The sequence below is a fragment of the Anolis sagrei genome, chromosome X (assembly GCF_037176765.1).
Source record: "Anolis sagrei isolate rAnoSag1 chromosome X, rAnoSag1.mat, whole genome shotgun sequence".
NCBI classification, from domain to species: domain Eukaryota; kingdom Metazoa; phylum Chordata; class Lepidosauria; order Squamata; family Dactyloidae; genus Anolis; species Anolis sagrei.
Window position 1 is genome coordinate 85,268,999 of NC_090034.1, and position 20,830 is coordinate 85,289,828.

Genomic DNA, 20,830 nt, shown 5'->3' on the forward strand with positions numbered 1-20,830 from the left:
CTGAAGAAGAGAAGGCTGAGAGGACACATGATAGCCATGTATAAATATGTGAGAGGAAGTCATAGGGAGGCGGGAGCAAGCTTGTTTTCCGCTGCCCCGCAGACTAGGACGTGGAACAATGGCTTCAAACTACAAGAAAGAAGATTCCATCTGAACATTAGGAAGAACTTCCTGACTGTGAGAGCCGTTCAGCAGTGGAACTCTCTGCCCCAGAGTGTGGTAGAGGCTCCTTCTTTGGAAGCTTTTAAACAGAGGCTGGATGGCCATCTGTCGGGGGTGCTTTGAATGCAATTTTCCTTCTTCTTGGCAGGGGGTTGGACTGGATGGCCCACGAGGTCTCTTCCAACTCTATGATTCTATGACATTAAGTCCAGTAATGTCCGACTCTTGGGGTTGGTGCTCATCTCCATTTCTAAGCCGAAGAGCCACTATTGTCCGTAGATGTCTCCAAGGTCATGTGGAAGGCGTGATTGCATGGAGCACCATTACCTTCCTGTTGGAGTGGTGCCTATTGATCTACTCACAGTAGGTAGCCTCTCTCCTCAAACTGCTGGACCTAATGAATGAAGGAGACTATCTTCTTAAATGGACCCACCTAAGTTTCCACACTGCTAATAGCCAGTTTGTTGGTTGAATCACATTTGCTTTGAGTAGATTTTGCTCCTCAAATCCTTCACAAAATTTAATTGTAGTTGGGAAGGATAAAATGATGGTTAGGAGGACACCAAGTAGTGCTGCCTTAATTTTGGTGTGTTTTGGAGAGCAAAGAAAGACACCAGTCATTGCTCAAGCAGCACAATGGGAGAAATTGAAGAGAACTTGCATAACTATTGTAGAACAATACATACTGTCATTGCTTGACATTTCATAGAATCATAGAATCAGATCTGAGTTATTGTGTTAGTCCTTTGAATCATCATCTTTGTCTAGCTCCCATAGTCCTGGGATATAGAATCATAGAATCATAGAGTTGGAAGAGACCTCGTGAACCATCCAGTCCAACCCCCTGCCAAGAAGCAGGACTATCACATTCAAAGCACCCCCAACAGATGGACATCCAGCCTCTGCTTGAAAGCCTCCATAGATGGAGCCTCCACCACACTTCAGGATATTTATTTATTTATCTATATAAATAAAAATGTGATGTTCGTTTGTGGGATTAACAGAACTCAAAAACCACTGGACGAATTGACACCAACTTTGGACACAAGACACCTAATAATCCAATGTATTTCCTGCACTAAAAAAAATGATTTTGTCATTTGGGAGTTGTAGTTGCTGGGATTTAAAGTTCACCTACAATAAAAGAGCATTCTGAACCCCACTTGGGAATTGAACCAAACTTGGCACACAGTTCTCCCATGACCAACAGAAATACTGGAAATGTTTGGTGGGCAGTGTCCTTTGGTTTTGGAGTTGTAGTTCACCTACATCCAGAGAGCAGTGTGGATTCAAACAATGATGGATCTGGACCAAACTCTACATGAATACTCAATATGCCCAAATGTGAACACTGGTGGAGTTTGGGGAAAATAGAATCTTGACACTTGGGAGTTGTAGTTGCTGGGATTTATAGTTCACCTACAATCACAGAGCATTCTGAATCCAACCAACGATAGAATTAGGCTAAACCTCCCACACAGAACCCCCATGTGGGCCACAGCAATGCGTGGCAGGGGACACCTAGTTTACTATATTTATATACCGTCCCTCTCAGCCTGCAGGCAACTCAGGATGGTTTATAGTTGGTACCCAGACCATAAAATACAATCTCAATACACTAAAACCATTGAATAATAAAACCATAGCAGAATCAATAAAATCAATAAAAACATGTATCATTAGGGTCTCCTCGTTAAAACATTGTCCAATTACGTCGTCGAATCGTTCCATTTTCCTATGTCTGTTACACTGCATTTGTAGTAGAGAGTTCCACTACTGAACAGCTCTCACTCTTACGAAGTTCTTTCTAATGTTCAGGTGGAATGTCCTTTCTTGTAGTTTAAAGCCATTGCTCCACGTCCTAGTCTCCAGTCTTCCAGCAGAAAACAAGTTTTCTCCCTCCTCCCTATGACTTCCCCACACATATTTATACATGGCTATCATGTCTCCCCTCAGTCTTCTCTTCTCTGCAGGCTAAACATGCCCAGCTCTTTAAGCCGCTCCTCATAGGGCTTGTTCTCCAGACCCTTGAAGTATGTTCTTGGTTGTTGCTTATGATGGCTGTTTATTACTGTTATAATGTTGTTTTATGCTGTTTTATATTATTGTTATATTTTATATGTTATGTTTTTAACTCTGTGTTACTGGGCTTGGTCCCATGTAAGCCACCCAGAGTCCCTTCAGGGAGATAGAGGCAGGGTATAAAAATAAAGTTATTATTATTATTATTATTATTATTATTATTATTATTTGCATGTTTTCAAACTGCTAGGTTGGCGGGGAGGGGGTATAAAAGTATCTCTTTTTATTAGGGATGGAGATGGCTGCATCACTCCAATATGGCAGAGAGCGACAGGACGGGCCCTCCATTCAATGGCACAGGGTTTATTTTCAATGTTTTCTGGGTGGGCTGGGGATCTTTTCCTGACACACGGTGGCAGCAGCCTATCCTCCCCTTTAGAGCCAGCAGGAGATAAAGTAATGGCTGTGATTTTCACAGCTGGGACTGAATCATGCTGAGACACTTACAGCTCCCTGGCAGAAGGGAGGGAAAGGCATAGCGTGACCTGAAGGCATCCTCTATCTGGGGAATCTGGTCTGGCTCCTACTAGGGTTGAATGAAAAGTAATGCCTCCTCCTTCGTTAACTCCTCAACGGATGGCAGTACTGGTATGCAGCAGGTACTGGCTGTAGACTCTCCTCTACAGTTCCATTTTGGCAGGAAGCCTTAGCATTGAACGGTTGTGTTGAGAAGTATGGAACCCTGCACAGACGGTCAGTCAGTGCGACTTAAGCAATGTGCAGTCATTGAATTCTTGACAGGAGAAGGTGTCACCCCAAAGGGGATTCATCAGAGAATGCAAGATGCTTATGGTGATTGTGTTGATGTGAGTACTGTGCATCGTTGGGCGAGTAAGTTTAAAGATGTTGAAGTGGGAACATCTGACTTGCGTGACAAACAAAGAGTTGGACGTCCTGTGATAGCAACCACCGAGGTTCACAAGCAAAAGGTTGACAGATTGATTCAGGACGATCGTCGTATCACTCAGAGAGAAATTTCAAGTGTAATTGGCATTTCACAAGAACGTGTGGGTCACATTATTGCTTTGCTTGGCTATTGAAAGATCTGTGCATGATGGGTACGTTGAGAGAACTGTGAGACGCTGGTTGCGGAAACAGAGTGTCGACTTCTTCCGTCACTGCTTTAGAAAACTTGTTCATTGTTGGCAGAAATGTATCCAATTATCACCTCTACAATTTCATAGAATCATAGAATCAAAGAGTTGGAAGAGACCTCATGGACCATCCAGTCCAACCCCCTGCCAAGAAGCAGGAATATTGCATTTAAATCACCCCTGACAGATGGCCATCCAGCTTCTGTTTAAAAGCTTCCAAAGAAGGAGCCTCCACCACACTCCGGGGCAGAGAGTTCCACTGCTGAACGGCTCTCACAGTCACGAAGTTCTTCCTCATGTTCAGATGGAATCTCCTTTCTTGTAGTTTGAAGCCATTGTTTCGCGTCCTAGTCTCCAGGGAAGCAGAAAACAAGCTTGCTCCCTCCTCCCTGTGGCTTCCTCTCACATATTTATACATTTATTTATTTTATTTTTATTTATTTAAAACTTTTATATCACAATCTTCTCTACCTCCATAGAGGGACTCAGACCGGCTTTTATCCCGATCAGCCTCACATGTGTGGTTCTCAAATGTATTGCCTTTTATGTTTGGAATCCGCCCTGAGTCCCTTCAGGGAGATAGAGCTGAATATAAATAAAGTTGTTGTTGTTGTTGTTGTTGTTGTTTTGCTTAAATACAGAACACCAAAGAAATACAAAACTGAACACTGCCACATTGGCCCAACAAAAAACATTTCCCATTTCCTTGTTGTGTCTTGAGGAGCATAACATAAGCACCCCTCCTTCTGGTGTGTGTATTTATCCCAAGGAAAAAGAAATAAAGAGGGAAAATAACAATATAATGCAAGGAAGACATTCTCCCCAAAGCAGGCCATCCTGGAAATGTCTTCCCAGATCCAGGCTGGCCAACTGAGAATATGAATTTGGTTTTCAAGAAGCGTCACCCGAAGGTAATTCAGTTAATAACGAAATGGGCCATAATAATAATTGGCTGTAATGAGCATCCTGGTCCAGCGAATTAAAGCCCTGGGAAAAGAAGAGAGGAGACAGAGCAATAATGAAGATGGAGCAAGAGGCGGCTTTTAGGAGGACCCTCCAGTCTGGAAAGTGTCTCTCTGGGTTGGATATCCCTCTTAGAGGCACATAGATGCATGTGTGCATACGAAGTGGGCTTCCAGCACATGGCTGTGTTCTTGTCAAGAGGAAATTCATCCAGCTTTTTGAAAGGATGGGGCATTTTTTTCTCTTTTTTTGGAGGAACTGCAGCAGGGAGCAGTCAGCTCCCCTGTTTAAGGAGCTCCATTGGCTGCCGTTTATTTTCTGGTCCCAATTCAAGGTGCAGGTTCTTACCTACAAAGCCCTGAACGGTTTGGGACCCGCCTACCTACATGACCGCCAGGCCCATAGCCAGGATTTCGTTTCGGGGGGGGGGGCTGAGTTTTGGGGGGGGCTGAGTCTGAGTGAAAGAGGGTCTAGCCTAGCAAACCTTTTGTATCATTACCCCAATACCCCCATGCATATGGGATATATTGAGTATGGTGATCAGATCATTATATGAATAAACATAACAGTTTAAATAATGCACCAGTAAGGCCTTTTCGCGAACCACCATGAAAATTTTGGGGGGGGGGGGGGCTGAAGCCCCCCGAGCACCCCCCCTGGCTACATGCCTGATGACTGCATTTTTGTCTACGAACCTACATGATCTCGTCGATCTTCTCTGGCTCCCTTCTCTCACTCCTGTCCCCATCGCAAGTGCGACTTGTGGGGACGAGGGAGAGGGCCTTCTCTGTGGTGGCTGCTCGGCTCTGCAATTCACTCCCCAGAGATATTAGGCAAGCACCCACCCTGGCAGTATTTAGGAAGAGCTTAAAAACTTAGCTGTTCCAGTGTGCCTTCAGTGATTGAATGTACAATAATCCCTGACCAAACCCTGCATACAATGCCCTCAGAAGCACTTTATTTTACCTGTTAGTGCAATTAAACCCTACCTTTTCCCACGGATCCCCTGTCCTGATACATTACATTGCTCTCTCACCCAGTGTTTTAAATTTTAATCTTCGCAATTGGCCCTGCCCACTGTGATTAAATTTTCTGTGTTTTAATGTTCTGATTTTATATTGTTGCTCTGTTTATTTATATTGGTTTTTATTTTTTTATTTTCTTTTCTTACTTTCTGCTGTGTTCTTGTGTTATATTGTTTTACTGTATTGCTGGGCTTGGCCCGTGGTGGTGGGGTAAAAAAAAGTTTATTATTATTATTATTATTATTATTATTATTATTATTATTATTTGAAACAAAACAAGATGAGTCCACAGCAGACACTCTGCTGGCTGTTGTATTGGATCACACGTTGGACACTTCCCAAGTATCTACGACTGTGTGATGTATTGGCGAATAATGGATGCAGATCCTAGTAAGGTGGCCTTCTGCAGCTGGAAGATGGTAATTTTGTCAGTGCCAATTGTGTTTAAGTGCAAGCCAAGGTCTTTAGGCACTGCGCCCAGTGTGCCGGTCACCACTGGGACCACCTTGACTGGCTTGTGCCACAGTCTTTGAAGTTCAATCTTTAAGTCCTCATATCGTGTAAGCTTTTCCAGTTGTTTTGCTTCAACTTATTTATTATTATTATTTATAATAATAATAATAATCTGGATCCTGGTCTCCAGAGTTGCAGCTCAATCCTCAAATCAGATAGCTCTCACAGTCAGGAAGTTCTTCCTCATGTTCAGATGGAATCTTCTTTCTTGTAGTTTGAAGCCATTGTTTAGTGTCCTAGTCTCCAGGGAAGCAGAAAACAAGCTTGCTCCCTCCTCCCTGTGGCTTCCTGTGGCTTCCTCTCAGATGGCTATCATATCTCCTCTCAGTCTTCTCTTCTTCAGGCTAAACATGCCCAGCTCCTTAAGCCGCTCCTCATAGGGCTTGTTCTCCAGACCCTTGATCATTTTAGTCGCCCTCCTCTGGACACATTCCAGCTTGTCAATCTCTCTCTTGAATTGTGGTGCCAAGAATTGGACACAATATTCCAGGTGTGGTCTAACCAAAGCGGAATAGAGGGGTAGCATTACTTCCCTAGATCTAGACATTATGCTCCTATTGATGCAGGCCAAAATCCCATTGGCTTTTTTTGCCGCCACATCACATTGTTGGCTCATGTTTAACTTGTTGTCCACAAGGACTCCAAGATCTTTTTCACATGTACTGCTCTCGAGCCAGGCATTGTCCCCCATTCTGTATCTTTGCATTTCGTTTTTCCTGCCAAAATGGAGTATCTTGTATTTGTCCCTGTTGAACTTCATTTTGTTAGTTTTGGCCCATCTCTCTAATCTGTCAAGATCGTTTTGAGTCCTGCTCCTGTCCTCTGGAGTATTGGCTATCCCTCCCAATTTGGTGTCGTCTGCAAACTTGATGATCATGCCTTCTAGCCCTTCATCTAAGTCATTAATAAAGATGTTGAACAGGACCGGGCCCAGGACGGAAACCTGCGGCACTCCACTTGTCACTTCTTTTCAGGATGAAGAGGAAGCATTGGTGAGCACCCTCTGGGTTCGTCCATTTAACCAATTACTGATCCACCTCACCGTAGTTTTGCCTAGCCCACATTGGACTAGTTTCCTTGCCAGAAGGTCATGGGGGACCTTGTCGAAGGCCTTACTGAAATCCAGGTACTCTACATCCACAGCATTCCCCGCATCTACCCAGCTTGTAACTCTATCGAAAAAAGAGATCAGACTGGTCTGGCATGACTTGTTTTTGATAAATCCATGTTGACTATTAGCAATGACCGCATTTGTTTCTAAGTGTTTGCAGACCACTTCCTTAACAATCTTTTCCAGAATCTTGCCCGGTATCGACGTGAGGTTGACCAGACGGTAGTTGTTTGGGTCATCCTTTTTTCCCTTCTTGAAGATTGGGACCACATTGGCCCTCCTCCAATCTGCTGGAACTTCCCCTGTTCTCCAAAAACTCTCAAAGATGATTGCCAATGGTTCCATAATGACTTCCGCTAGTTCCTTCAATACTCTGGGGTGTAGTTGATCTGACCCTGGGGACTTCAACTAATTTAGAGCGGCCAGGTATTCCTGGACGACTTGTTTCCCAATTTGGGGTTGGATGTCCTCTAATCCCTCACCCACTCCATCTTGCTGAGGTTGAAGATGACTTTCTTTTTGTGAGAAGACCGAGGCAAAGAAGGCATTAAGTAGTTCTGCCTTTTCCCTACCCCCTGTCAGCATTGCCCCATCTTCTCCTCGAAGAGGCCCTATTGCCTTCTTGTTTTTCCTTTTTCTACTGACATAAGAAAAGAAACCCTTTTTATTGTTTTTAACGTCCCTGGCAAACCTGAGCTCGTTTTGTGCTTTAGCCACCTTTGTTGTGTGCTTTCAAGTCATTTCAGACTTAGGTTGACCCTGAGCGAGGGCCGGGTAGGTGACCTTGGAGGACCGCTTCCGGCCCCCGGGCCATAGTTTGAGGACCCCTGCTCTAGATGTTTCAGGACAGCAATGCTCATCATTCCCCATCATTGGATAATAGTTGTAGACTGGGTTAAAAGCGGGGAGGCATGGGCTGTCTTATAAATAGAGTGGTCAGTGCTGTTGCCATAGAAAAGGGGAAAAGGAGAGGAGGGCCCAGAGGAAACAAATTCTCATGGGTAAAAAGACCATGTTTCCTATTTATTAAAAAGTCTCTATATCAGTGGTTCTCAACCTTCCTAATGCTGCAGTCCCATAATAGAGTTCCTCATGTCACGGTGACCCCCAACCATAAAATCATTTTCAATGGTACGTCATAACTGTAATTTTGCTACTATTATGAATCATTGTGTAAATATCTGATATTCAGGATGTATTTTCATTCACTGGACCCAATTTGGCAAAAATACTCGCTACACCCAAATATGAATACTGGTGGGGTTGGAGGGGGATTGATTTTGTCATTTGGGAGTTGTAGTTTATGTATTTATTTATTTTATTTATTTACCTTATTTATATACTGCCTTTCTCAGGCCAGAGGCGACTCAGGGCGGTTTACAATTGGCAAAATTCAATGCCCCCAACAACATAAAATATAATTAAAATATCAACATATAATATAAACCATATAAAAACCATAGAGACAATAGAAACAATAAAACATAAGTCCTCAACGTCTCATTACTAAAATCATTTTCCAGTCGCAGTAGTTGCTGGGATTTATAGTTCACCTACAATCAGAGCATTCTGAACTCCACCAAGGATGGAATTAAACCAAACTTGGCACACAGAACTCCAATGACCAACAGAAAATACTGGAAGGGTTCGGTGGGTATTGACCTTGAGTTTTGGGGTTATAATTCACCTACATCCAGAGAGCATTGTGGACTCAAACAATGATGGATTTGGACCAAACTTGGCACGAATACTCAATATACCCAAATGTGAACACTGGTAGAGTTTGGGGAAAATATACCTTGACATTTGGAAATTATAGCTGCTGGGATTTATAGTTCACCTACAATCAAAGAGAACTCTAAACCCCACCAACAATAGAATTGGGCCAAACTTTCCATACAGAACCCTCATGAACAACAGAAAATACTGTGTTTTCTGATGGCCTTTGGTGACTGCTCTGATCCTGGAGGGATTCAATGTGGTTTAGTAGTTTGAGTGTTGGACTACATTATGTAACAAAATTTGAAAAAAAAATCTGTTCCTGGTTTGAAAGTGTTATTTCCTGTTTAATTATGCAGTCCTAGCTTTGAAAGTAGTTGTTTTGCTCCAGAAAATTCATTTGTGTGGCTGTCACAAACTAGGTTGAATTGGGTTGTTGTAGGTTTTTTCGGGCTATTTGGCCATGGTCTAGAGGCATTCTCTCCTGACGTTTCGCCTGCATCTATGGCAAGCATCCTCAGAGGTTGAATTGTTTGAGACGATGAGATATTCATTGAAAAGCTATAGCAAAATGTGGTGTTGGATGTCCCTCCCGCAGAGACAAAGTTTTTGCAGTTTAATAAACTTTTCTTACGTTTTTATCACAGAGCCAATGAGCAAATGATATTTATAACCCACGGACAAAAATCGTGTTACATAGTGCTATGATTCTGGAGACCAAGGTTCGAAGCCCTGCTTGGGAAGTCAAAGTCCATCTACATGGTAGAATGAATGCAGTTTGGTACCACTTTAACTACCATGGCTCAAGGCTATGGTATTGTGGGAGTTGTACATAGTTTTGTAAGATATTTAGCTTTTTCTGACCGAGAGTGCAATATGCAAATCCCATGATTCCATAGCCTTGAGCCATGGCAGTTCAAGTGGTGCTGAAATGCATTCAGACCTTTTTGCTCCCTCTTTTTGGTGGCTACTCCATGACTCTGAACTCCCTTCCAGTGGAAAATAGGAAAGCATCTACACTGTTGAATTAATGCAGTTTGACCACTTAACTGCCCTGGACTTAGTGCTATGGGATCCTGGGAGTTGTAGTTTTACAAGGCCTTCTCTGCCAAAGAGTGCTGGTGCCAAACTACAAATCCTGGGATTCCATAATACTCAGTCATGTCAGTCAAACTGCATTCGATCCATAGTGTAGATGCAGCCTAGGATGGCTTCTTCTTTGCTATCTTTTTGCTGTCCAGACCTTTTTATCCCAGCAGGTAATGGTTTTGTAAGGCCTTTTTTATACTGTAAGGCCTTTTTTATCCAGATTATCTGCTTTGAACTGGGATATATGGCAGTGTAGACTCATATAATCCAGTTCAGATCTGGAGTATATGGCAGTTGTCCCAACGTAAGATTTTGGATTTTATTGCTGATTCAATGCTGTTCTAATCACGTATCGTATGCTTTTAACTGTATGTTTTGTATTGCATCTTTCTGCCTTTTGTAAGTTGCCTTGAGACCCAATTTGGGAGAAAGAAGGGGCATAAATAAAGGGACGGATGGAGGGATGTGACTAAGTGAATGAGTCCGGAGTGAATGAGCCTTGGCTAGCTGGACCTTCTTTGGGGTGGGATACCCTTCTTTTCTTCCTCTGTCATGCTTTCAGGACCAAAAATGCCTTTGGGGACAAAAGGGAACCAGCTCAGGTGTCCCGATCCAGCTGCTCTCCTTTAAGGGCCATAAATCAGCGGCAGAGACACCTAATCCATTTTTCCGACAGGCCTGTAGCAGACCTTAACACGGCTCTGGTAAAGGGATGCTAAGGACACTTATCACCGCTCCTTATTGTTCCCGGGTTGTTGTCAGCAAATTCCAATTAATTCTGCCAAGGAGGAGGCTGACAAGACAAATTAAGGGGTCCTCTCCTCAAGCAAGTCTCGGAGGCTGTTCCCAAGATTCAGGAGAGTGGCTCGTTCCAGTGCATTTAGGAAGGATTTTCTGGGTTCAAAGCAAGGCAAGGTGAACATCAAACTTGTTGCAATGAATGTGGAAAGTATTCCAGATTGTATGTCTTGTGTTTGAGGAATCATGTGGGGTTGCCTATGAACTGGAAGGAAAGATCATGTGTTCAGCGCAATGCTGTTCAAGGCCAGAGTGAGTGCAGAACACACTTAATCCTGTTAAAGAAGAGCAAAGGGACAAAAACTGTGCGGATAAAGGCCAGTTGGATCTCGCAGCAGCCCAAAGAGAACTCCTCTGCGTGGAAGGCTTTTCCCTCGGTTAAGATTAATGCGTCTTGATTTCAATTGCTTTCTATTATCTCCCCGTTTGTGCAGGTCAAGGGGGAGGAGGGAGACATCATTATCTGGGAGGGAAACATCATCCTTTGGAAATGGGAGGGATAAATCATGGTTGCCAGGTTCCCTTGTCCCAATGCAAAGCTCTTAGGATGCTTTCAAATTCAGTCTTTGGAGTAGCTCTGCTTCCCAACACATCTGGAAGAGTCATTGTTCTGTCGTGCGCTGGGCCTGTAACAGCTGCCTTTTCTATAGGACGTATACTTTAAGCCCAACGGGAAGCCAGGGCGCCTCAAAGAGAGGTTTTCAGGGATTTTTCTGAAGTGATGGTCTTTAGAGTCTTTAAAGATACAACAAAGTCTTTATTATGGAACAAACAACAAATCTTCAATTGTTCAAACAACACTTCAAGGCTTTCTTAGTCTAGTCCTCAATGGACTGGTATCTGACTTTGATTAACTGTACTTTCTCTGTAGGAAAAAACAACCCTATTTAACCTCTCCCAGGCTGGTTACTATCTATGCCTCATCAGTGTGGGTCCTACTACCGATTCCAAATGCGTCTGGGTATCGAGTAGACCTACCAGCCGAGGCTTGTCGATATTTCAGATGGAGTTCTGTGGATCTGTAGTGCTGTCCTCCCTCAGAAAATTCTTTGAAAACTTCAGGGCTGTTTTCCCTCTGATTGCTATGAGGCCGAGAGGCTGTGAGCTCTCAGCCAGAGCCTTGGGACCTTTTCCCTGCAATTTCTGTTTCTGTTTCCCCAGATGTTCTTTTTCCCTGGAAGCTCTTGAGAAAAGAAGCTTTTCTACGGGACGAGCTGGTCTACGTCCTATAGTTTAGCTTCCTTATGTGAGACTGCCCCAAAATGGCTCCTTTCCCTCCCAGAGCCCTGAACAAGGGGCGGAACCAAAGCTTAATTATGATGGACAGGAGCTCTGCCCTATGACGGCAAGCAGATAACAGAAAGGAAATAAAGTTGGAGCTCCTGGTACAGACGTACCAGCACAGTCATGTCCGAGACAGACACTTAAAAGGTGCAACTAGGAGGGCATCTACACTAGAGCCCATGAATGTACTTTGCCTTGGTGCACTGGCAATGGATTTGCCAGCCATGTACAATGACCACCAATCCGCACATATTGGCATTTGGTGGAGGTGTTGTCAAGGACCTTCAGTGCCACCCCTAATAAAAAAAGACATAGTTCGACCACTGTGGGATTTCTAGTTTCCCGAGGATGGAAGGCCAAATGAACAAAGGCAAATATACATGAACCTATGAACTCCAGTAACCTCTCTTGAGCAATTCTAGATACTCATTCCACACCCTGTGTAGGAATCAGAGATGGGACATAGACTATAGGACAAAGGACCTTCCTGCATCTCAGCGGGAGCCCCTCTGCCCACGGCCAGGCAGTTCCCTTTTGGGGATCTCAGCCATCCGCAGGACAAAGGTCAAGGGCAAGACCTTGATTATGATCCCATCAACAAATATGCATCTTAAGGACTCTTTCTTTGTTTCCCGAGCATGTGAAGATGTCTGGGACCACAACCTGCATTTTCTTCCCTGGCAGGGTCCGGTATCTGCACAATCCTTTCAAATCACCTTTTGGACTTTTCTTTGTCTCCAGCATTTCATTGCTACCCACCTAGAGATTGGTCTGACCCCTAGAGACCTCACCACCCTCAATACCACCTCTGCCAGTTCATTGGAAGCCCCAGGGCCTCCCTGCCCAGGTGGGAGGAGATTTATTATTTATTTATTTCGGTTTCTTCTACCCTGCCCTTCTCACCCCGAAGGGGACTCAGGGCGGCTTACAAAGGCACAATTCAATGCCAACATCACATAACAGTAGTAACACAAAATAACATCAATTAAACAGTGAAACAGTGAAACAACAATTCCTACATTACAGTCCTAAAACCAATAAAACCAGTAAAACCAATAAAACGATACAAACCTAATTACTCCTCATAGACGGTCAGCGTTCGCTATCTCATAGTCCAAATTCCAATTCCACATTGTCAGTCCTGTCAGTCCTAGTCGTTTGATTGTCCTTATCTAGTTGTCAGATTGCCCAAAGGCCTGGTCCCACAACCACATCTTTACTTTCCTCCTGAAGGAGAGGAGGGATGTTGATGCCCTAATCTCTCCCGGGAGTGAGTTCCACAGGTGAGGGGCCACCACCGAGAAGGCCCTGCTCCTCGTCCCCACCAACCTCACGTCTTCAAGGGCAACCCCACGTAGAGTGCGTTGCAGTAGTCTATTCGGGATGTAACAAGAGTGTGGACCACTGTGGCCAGATCAGACTACCCAAGGTACGGGCGCAACTGGTGCACAAGTTTTAATTGTGCATAAGCTCTCCCGGCCACCGCCGAGACCTGGGGTTCCAGGCTCAGCGATGAGTCCAGGATCACTCCCAAGCTGGGAACCTGCGTCTTCAGGGGGAGTGTAACCCCGTCCAGCACAGGCTGTAACCCTATACCCTGTTCGGCCTTACAACTGACCAGTGGGACCTCTGTCTTGTCTGGATTCAGTTTCAATTTGTTAGCTCTCATCCAGTCCGACACAGCAGCTAAACACGGATTCAAGATCCCCGGCTACGTCATTGCTGCCTCCTCCAATCAGGGCATGCACCAGCTAAGACACATCTCCTGACCAATCAGGGGCCTGGGGTTTGCTGGCCGGCTTCTAGGCATTGGCCAATCAAGGGAAAGGGAGGGAGTTTTCAAAACGTAGCAACGTGAATGCATGAGAATTCTTGTTTATAAAAATGTCTGCTTATGATAATGCTTTTACACTTGTACCCTTTGAGCATCCGTGCTGCACAAGTGTTCCCTTTGTGCAAATTGAATAAAGTCTCTGCCATTTGCCTTCAACCTGGTGAGATTCCTGGTTCCTAATTTCTGATTCGTGCCTTCCGCGGGTAGCAAAGCTTGCCAGGCGTCCCTTGGTTATCCACGGGACTTTTAAAAACTCCAAATTTCCAGCATCAGAGATACTTTGTAAAATACTTCTTGGTTCTGCTAAAGTGATCCAAGATTTCAACTTGAAAGTGGAAGTATTTGCAAGAGTGGCAGTTTGGTCATGAATCCACTCTGCCTCTTAATCCAAATATCAAAGAAGCCTTTCCAAGATGCTGAAACCCAACCTAAAAGATAATTCCTTCAAAATACACATTAAAACCAGGCTTGGAGCAGCCACTCCATTATAGGTGCATTTATTGCAGAATGAATGCAGTTTGACACTGCTTTCACTGCCCTGGCTCGATGCTATGGAATCCTGGAAATCGTAGTTTTACAAGGTCTTTAGCTTTCTCTGTCAAAGAGTGCTGGTGTGTCATCAAACTACATTTCTGAGGATTTCATAAATGGCAATTAAAGTCAAACCGCATTCTCACTACAGTGTAGATGAGCCCTAAAGGAAGCATCAGGACCTGCCTATCTGCACGACCGCCTCCTCCCCTATGAGCTTACATGATCCTTAAGATTGTCCGGGGATGCCCTTCTCTCGCTCCCACCCCCGTCTCAGGTGCGATTGGTGAGGACGAGGGAAAGGGCATTCTCGGTGGTGGCCCCTCGTCTCTGGAACTCCCTCCCCAGGGAGATCAGGCTGGCGCCCTCACTAGCCACATTCCATAAGGAATTAAAAACCTGGATGTTTCGTTGTGCATTTGACTGACAACCCCATGGCATACGACTGGTATGGCAACCTAATTATCATTCAGCCTGAATTTCCTATATTATATTACTATTCAGATTTTATAAGTCAAACTGAATTATTTCTGATCCTGTTAGATTGCTTTGTTTTAATGATATTTCCTATGCTATTATACATTTTCATCCACCTTGTTGAACCAATTACTCTTTAATCGGCCTGTATTTTGGCCTCCCCCCTTTAGTTCTTTTGTTGCTTGATGCTATTATTGTTATGTTTGTTTTATGCTTTTAAATTGTATTTTGTTATTGCTCTGCTTCTAATTGTATGTTCCCTGGGCTTGGCCCCATGTAAGCAGCCCCGAGTCCCTTCGGGGAGATGGAGGCAGGGGTAGAAAAATAAAGTTCATCATCATCATCATCATCATCACCCGTACCTTGGGAAGTCTGACTTGGCCACGGTAGTCCACGCTCTGGTTACATCCCGTTTAGACTACTGCAACACTCTCTATGTGGGGTTGCCTTTGAATACTGCTCGGAAGCTTCAATTGGTTCAACGTTCGGCAGCCATGATACTAACAGGAGCGGAGCGCAGGGAGCATACAACTCCTCTGCTGCGCCAGCTCCACTGGCTACCAATCTGCTACCGGGCACAATTCAAAGTGCTGGCATTGGCCTATAAAGCCCTAAACGGTTCTGGCCCAAGTTACCTATCCGAACATATTTCCGCCTATGAACCCACCAGGACTCTAAGATCTTCTGGGGAGGCCCTTCTCTTGATCCCGCCTGCATCACAGGCACGTTTGGCGGGGACGAGGGACAGGGCCTTCTCAGTGGTGGCCCCCCGGCTGTGGAACGCCCATCCCATGGACATTAGATCAGCCCCCTTGTTAATGGTGTTTCGAAGAAGACTGAAGACCTGGCTGTTTGAACAGGCGTTTGGATAAACAGTGCAACGAATTTAATGAATATAGGAAAACGGAATTACGGATGACGAGTTTGGATCACGATTCTAGTTACGAGATGTTAATGTGTTGTCTGTTGATGTGTAGTTACTTAGTATATTACGGTGTTAATTGTTTTTAAATAGTGTATGTTGTTAGCATTGCATTTTTGCTCTTGTTGTAAACCGCGTTGAGTCGCCTACGGGCTGAGAAAATGCGGTATACAAATAAAGTAAATAAATAAGTCATCATCATCCCTAGCAGTCAGGGCTTCCAACCCATGAGAAGAAATGGTCGCTCTGTCCATAGGGCAGCGAGTGCCTTTCCCTAGAGATTTGGCAATGGAAATCAATTTTTGCTTCTTCTCCTGTTGCTTTGCAGAGGCCCTGGCTTCCTCCTTCTCCCAACACCCCAGAGAATTTTCAAACACCGGTGAAAGACTCTGGCAGCTACTTAAAAGCTCTGATGTTCAGCTTCAACTTGGGAGAAAATGAATGTGAAGCGCCGCGTGACCTCAAGAGCCAAGGCAGTAAAGTGCCGGCGCAGCTCCTTGGTGAGCAAACAAATCAGCCAGGCACCAAGCGGGCAATGAAAGTCCCCTGGAAGCAATTTGAAGTGACACCAGAGGGATGGGGTGCATGATGGATCTTTGGCAGAAATGCTCCGCCAAGACTGACACTGGCTCAATCCGGCTGGAGATGAGTCTGTCCTCATCACTGAGGCAGGTGAACAAGAGCGCACTGACAGCCCATAACACTATGTAACATGATTTTTGTTCCTGGATTATCAATGTCATGTCCTAATTGGTTCTATCATAAAAACATGGAGAAAGTTTATTAAACTGCAAAAAACTTTGTTTCTGTGAGAGGGAAATCCTGCAGCACATTTTACTCTAGTTTTTCAAGAAATATCTCATAGAGTCTCCACCAATTCAACCTAGTTTGTGGCAGTCACAAAAACAAAGTTTCTGGATGATAACAATGACTTTGAAAGTAAGGACGGCACAATTAAACAGGAAATAACACTTTCAAACCAGGAACATATACTTGTTCAAATTTTGCTACATCTATATATACTGTATATAATAAAAGTGAATGTTTGTATGTGGAGGGAGGTTTATGTGGCAGCGTTCTGATTGGTTGCCACTGTGGAAAAAATTGCATATGGTCTCTGATTGGCCAGCCTCAACATTCCAACCTTCTGAGGTGGCAAAGAGGGAAAAGGAAAGGGACCTGAAGCTGTCAGGAATGGTTAGAGTTGAAGTCCAAAACACCTTGTGGTCCCCAACAATGACAGAACAAGATCAAAGTTGGCAGACAGACCCCCCCCCCCCGACCCACTCTATGTCCTGGTGTAGTTTGAGGGAGGATGGACCATGGATGACGGAACTTGCAGTACTTTAACTCACTTCCTTAGAGCACTGTGGCCCACACTAATGACGGATCAGGACCAAGCTTGGCACACAGAGGCCCAATGGCCCACTTTACAACCTGGAGCAGTTTAGGGCAGGATGGGCCACGAATGATGGGATTTGCAGTACCTTCACCCGATTCACTTCCCACAGAATATTGTATCCCAAACATATCACAGACCAGACCCAAACTTGCCACACAGAGTACTCATGACCCACTCTACATCCTGATGAATTTCTAAGGGGCATAGACCATGGATGATGGGATTTGCAGTACCTTCACTCACTTACTGAAACCACTGCGACCCACATCCAGTGACTGATCAAGACCAAACTTGGCACACAGTGCCTCCATGATGCACTCTACATCCTGCTGCAGTTTGGAGGAGGGTGGGCCATGGATGATGGGACTTGCAGTACCTTCACTCACTTACTGAAACAACTGCGACCCTCATCCAATGACTGATCAAGACCAAACTTGGCACACAGAGCCCCCATGACCCACTCTACATCCTGGTGCAGTTTGAAGGATGATGGACCATGGATGATGGGACTTGCAATCACTTCACTCACTTACTGAAACCACTGTGACCCCCATCCAATGACCAATAAAGACCAAACTTGGCACGCAGAGCCCCCATGACCCACTGCACATCCTCCTGCAGTTTGAAGGAGGATGGACCATGGAAGATGGGACTTGCAGTACCTTCACTCACTTACTGAAACCACTGCGCCCCTCATCCAATGACCCATGAAGACCAAACTTGGCATACAGAACCCCCATTACCCACTTTCTCAAATAACCTGGGCATTGCCGGGTCCCCAAGCTAGTAGTGTAATACTCTCTAGTGATGAAGGGGATCTGAAAGATGCTCTGGGTGCAACTGAAAATCCACACAAAAACAAGGCTTTTCTATTTGGGGCTAAATGCACTGGTGAGTCAAGGCCCATTAAGTCAATAGTGTTGGTTTCCCAGGTTCCCACTGACTTTGGCAGGAGCTAAAACAGGTTTAAATTGTTTTCCTATCAACTGGCATTCCAAATTTCAGTGACAGATTTATAACTGGTCTGGATCCAGCAATTTCCTCTTTGCAAAGAGTTTTCACAAGGTATGGAGGCCTGGGTCAGATCCTTGGAACTCCTTCTAAAATGAATGCAATTTGACACCACTTGAACGGCCATGGCTCCACACTATGGGATCCCGGGAGTTGTAATTTGGTGAGGCACCAGCCCCCTTTGGCAGAGAAAGCTTGTGAAGTTACAAATCCCATGATTCCATAGCACTGAGCCATGAAAGTTAAAGCAATGTCGAATGGTATTAATTCTACATTTTGGCTGCACCCAGCCCCTCTCCAGGCCTCAGAAGGACAAGAGAGAAAGAGACAGAGAGATGGAGGAGAGGGGTGGGGGCAGACTAAATCATCTCTGGGACCTTGATTGGCACCGAGATTGCTTTCCAGCACTGGCTCCCTGACTAAGTGGGGAAAGGAGTTCTCGTTTGATTCCCTCCTTTGTTGGACTCACTCCGGCTGGTGGTTTATCACGGCGATTAGAGAGTAATAGCCTCTGTGATTGCGGCCGAGGAGAGTTACCACTTGACCTGGACCATCACAGCAGGAGAGAAGGGAGATGGGGGTGAAAGGTGGGCAGCATCAAGGATGCCATTTCCCACCAGCTCCTTAAAAGTTTTCTCTCCCCAGTCCAGCCCAGTGCAATCTATTTCAGTCCAGTCCAGCCTTGCCTTGCCTCACCTTCCTTTCTCTTGTCTTGCCTCTCATGTCTTGCCTTCTCATCCGTTCTATTCCATTCCCTTTTTCTTTCCTTTATTTATTTATTTACCACTAGCCGTGCCCTACCATGTGTTGCAGTGGCCCAGTCTGTGTACATGTGTTTTGTGGGAAGGCTGAGCAAAGGAAGATCGATGCTTTTGAGCTGTGGGGTTGGAGGAAAGTTCTGAGAGTGCCTTGGACTGCGAGAAGATCCAACCAGTCCATCCTCCAGGAAATAAAGCCCGACTGCTCACTGGAGGGAAGGATACTAGAGACAAGGTTGAAATACTTTGGCCACTTCATGAGGAGACAGCACAGCCTGGAGAAGACAATTATGCTGGGGAAAGTGGAAGGTAAAAGGAAGAGGGGCCGACCAAGGGCAAGATGGATGGATGGCATCCTTGAAATGACTGGACTGACCTTGAAGGAGCTGGGGGTGGTGACGGCCGACAGGGAGCTCTGGCGTGGGCTGGTCCATGAGGTCACGAAGAGTCGGAGATGACTGAACGAATGAACAACAATATCTATAGGTGTGTGTTTGCATATATATAAGTGGTTTTGCACATGTGTTATAATGTATTTTTATTTTTTGGCTTTTATAGTCTCTTCTGCTGTGTTTGTCAGTGTTTTATGAGTGATGGTCACTTGTTGGCCTGAGAGGTGCATTGTGTTCAAATTTGGTGTAAATTTGTCCAGTGGTTTTTGAGTTATGTTAATCCCATAAACGGACAGTACATTTTTATATATATAGATATTTATACCCCACCTTTCTCACCCCGAAGGGGACTCAGAGCGGCTTACACAAGGCAGCAATTCGATGCCAAGCAGAAGATACAGACAAAATAAACATATATAATAAAACCAATAAATTAAAGCATCTAAACACAATATTAAAAATTAATTGTTCAAACCATGTAATCCAAAGTCATAGTTTGAAGCCGTTCCATTTGTCATTGCACTTTATTGTATGCACTTATTGCACTGAAAAAAGATTTTACTGTTCCTTTTTTCTTTCCTTTCTTTCTTTCCTTCTCTGCCCCTCCCTTGCTTTGCTTCCTCTCCCTTTCCTTTCCTTTCCTTTCCTTTCCTTCCTTTCCTTTCTTTCCTTTTCTTTCCTTTTCTTTCCTTTTCTTTCCTTTTCTTTTCTTTTCTTTTCTTTTCTTTCCCTTCCCTTCCCTTCCCTTCCCTTCCCTTCCCTTCCCTTCCCTTCCCTTCCCTTCCCTTCCCTTCCCTTCCCTTCCCTTCCCCTTCCCTTCCCTTCCCTTCCCTTCCCTTCCCTTCCCTTCCCTTCCCTTCCCTTCCCTTCCCTTCCCTTCTGTTGTCTTTCCTTCTCCACCTCTTCATTTTTCTTCACCTTTCCTCCATCCTCTAACTTCTCTCCCTCTTCCTTCACCTTCTCTCCATCCTTCTCCACCTTCCCTCTGTCCTTCTCCACCTTCCCTCTACCTTTCTCCATCTTCCCTCTATCCTTCTCTATCTTCCTGCCATTCTTCACCTTTTTCCATCTTTCTCTACCTTCTTCGCCTTCCCCATCCCTTTCCATCTTCTCTCCCTCCTTCTCCGCCTTCTCTCCCTCCTTCTCCACCTTTCCATTCTTCTCCACCTTCCCTCTATCCTTATCCACCTCTCCTCCATTCTTCTCCAACGTCTCTCTCTTCTCCTTCACCTTCTCTCCATCCTTCTCCACCTTCCCTCCATCTTTTCCCACCTTCCCTCTATCCTTCTCCATCTTCCCTCTATCCTCCTCTATCTTCCTGCCATTCTTCTCCACTTTTTTCCATCTTTCTCCACCTTCTTCGCCTTCCCCATCCCTTTCCATCTTCTCTTCCTCCTTCTCCACCTTTTCTCCCTCCTTCTCCGCCTTTCCATTCTTCTCCACCTTCCCTCTGTCCTTATCCACCTCCCCTCCATTCTTCTCCAAACGTCTCTCTCTTCTCCTTCACCTTCTCTCCATCCTTCTCCACCTTCCCTACCTCCTTCTCCACCTTCCCTCCATCTTTTCCCACCTTTCCTCCATCCTTCTCTGCTTTCTCTCCACCTTCCTCTCCATCTGCACTGCTAATGCTGCAGAGCTTGGTCTGCAAGGGAGGGCATCTCAG

General features: G+C 45.0%; 1 protein-coding gene across 1 annotated transcript; it reads right to left on the reverse strand.

Annotated features, from left to right (window-relative positions):
* Positions 1–10,825: 10,825 nt before the first annotated feature.
* On the reverse strand, positions 10,826–20,550 carry LOC137094845 (high mobility group nucleosome-binding domain-containing protein 5-like). Its single transcript, XM_067460748.1, has 2 exons — positions 20,086–20,550; positions 10,826–10,831 (listed from the first exon to the last, which is right to left on the reverse strand). The coding sequence occupies exons 1-2, from the start codon at positions 20,548–20,550 to the stop codon at positions 10,826–10,828; spliced, it is 471 nt and encodes a 156-aa protein (XP_067316849.1).
* Between the last annotated feature and the right edge of the window lie 280 nt (positions 20,551–20,830).

Bases quoted from the DNA above. Each gene is read 5' to 3' on its own strand.
- LOC137094845 (XM_067460748.1), bottom strand. From the start codon at position 20,550: ATGGAAAGGGATGGGGAAGGCGAAGAAGGTGGAGAAAGATGGAAAAAA.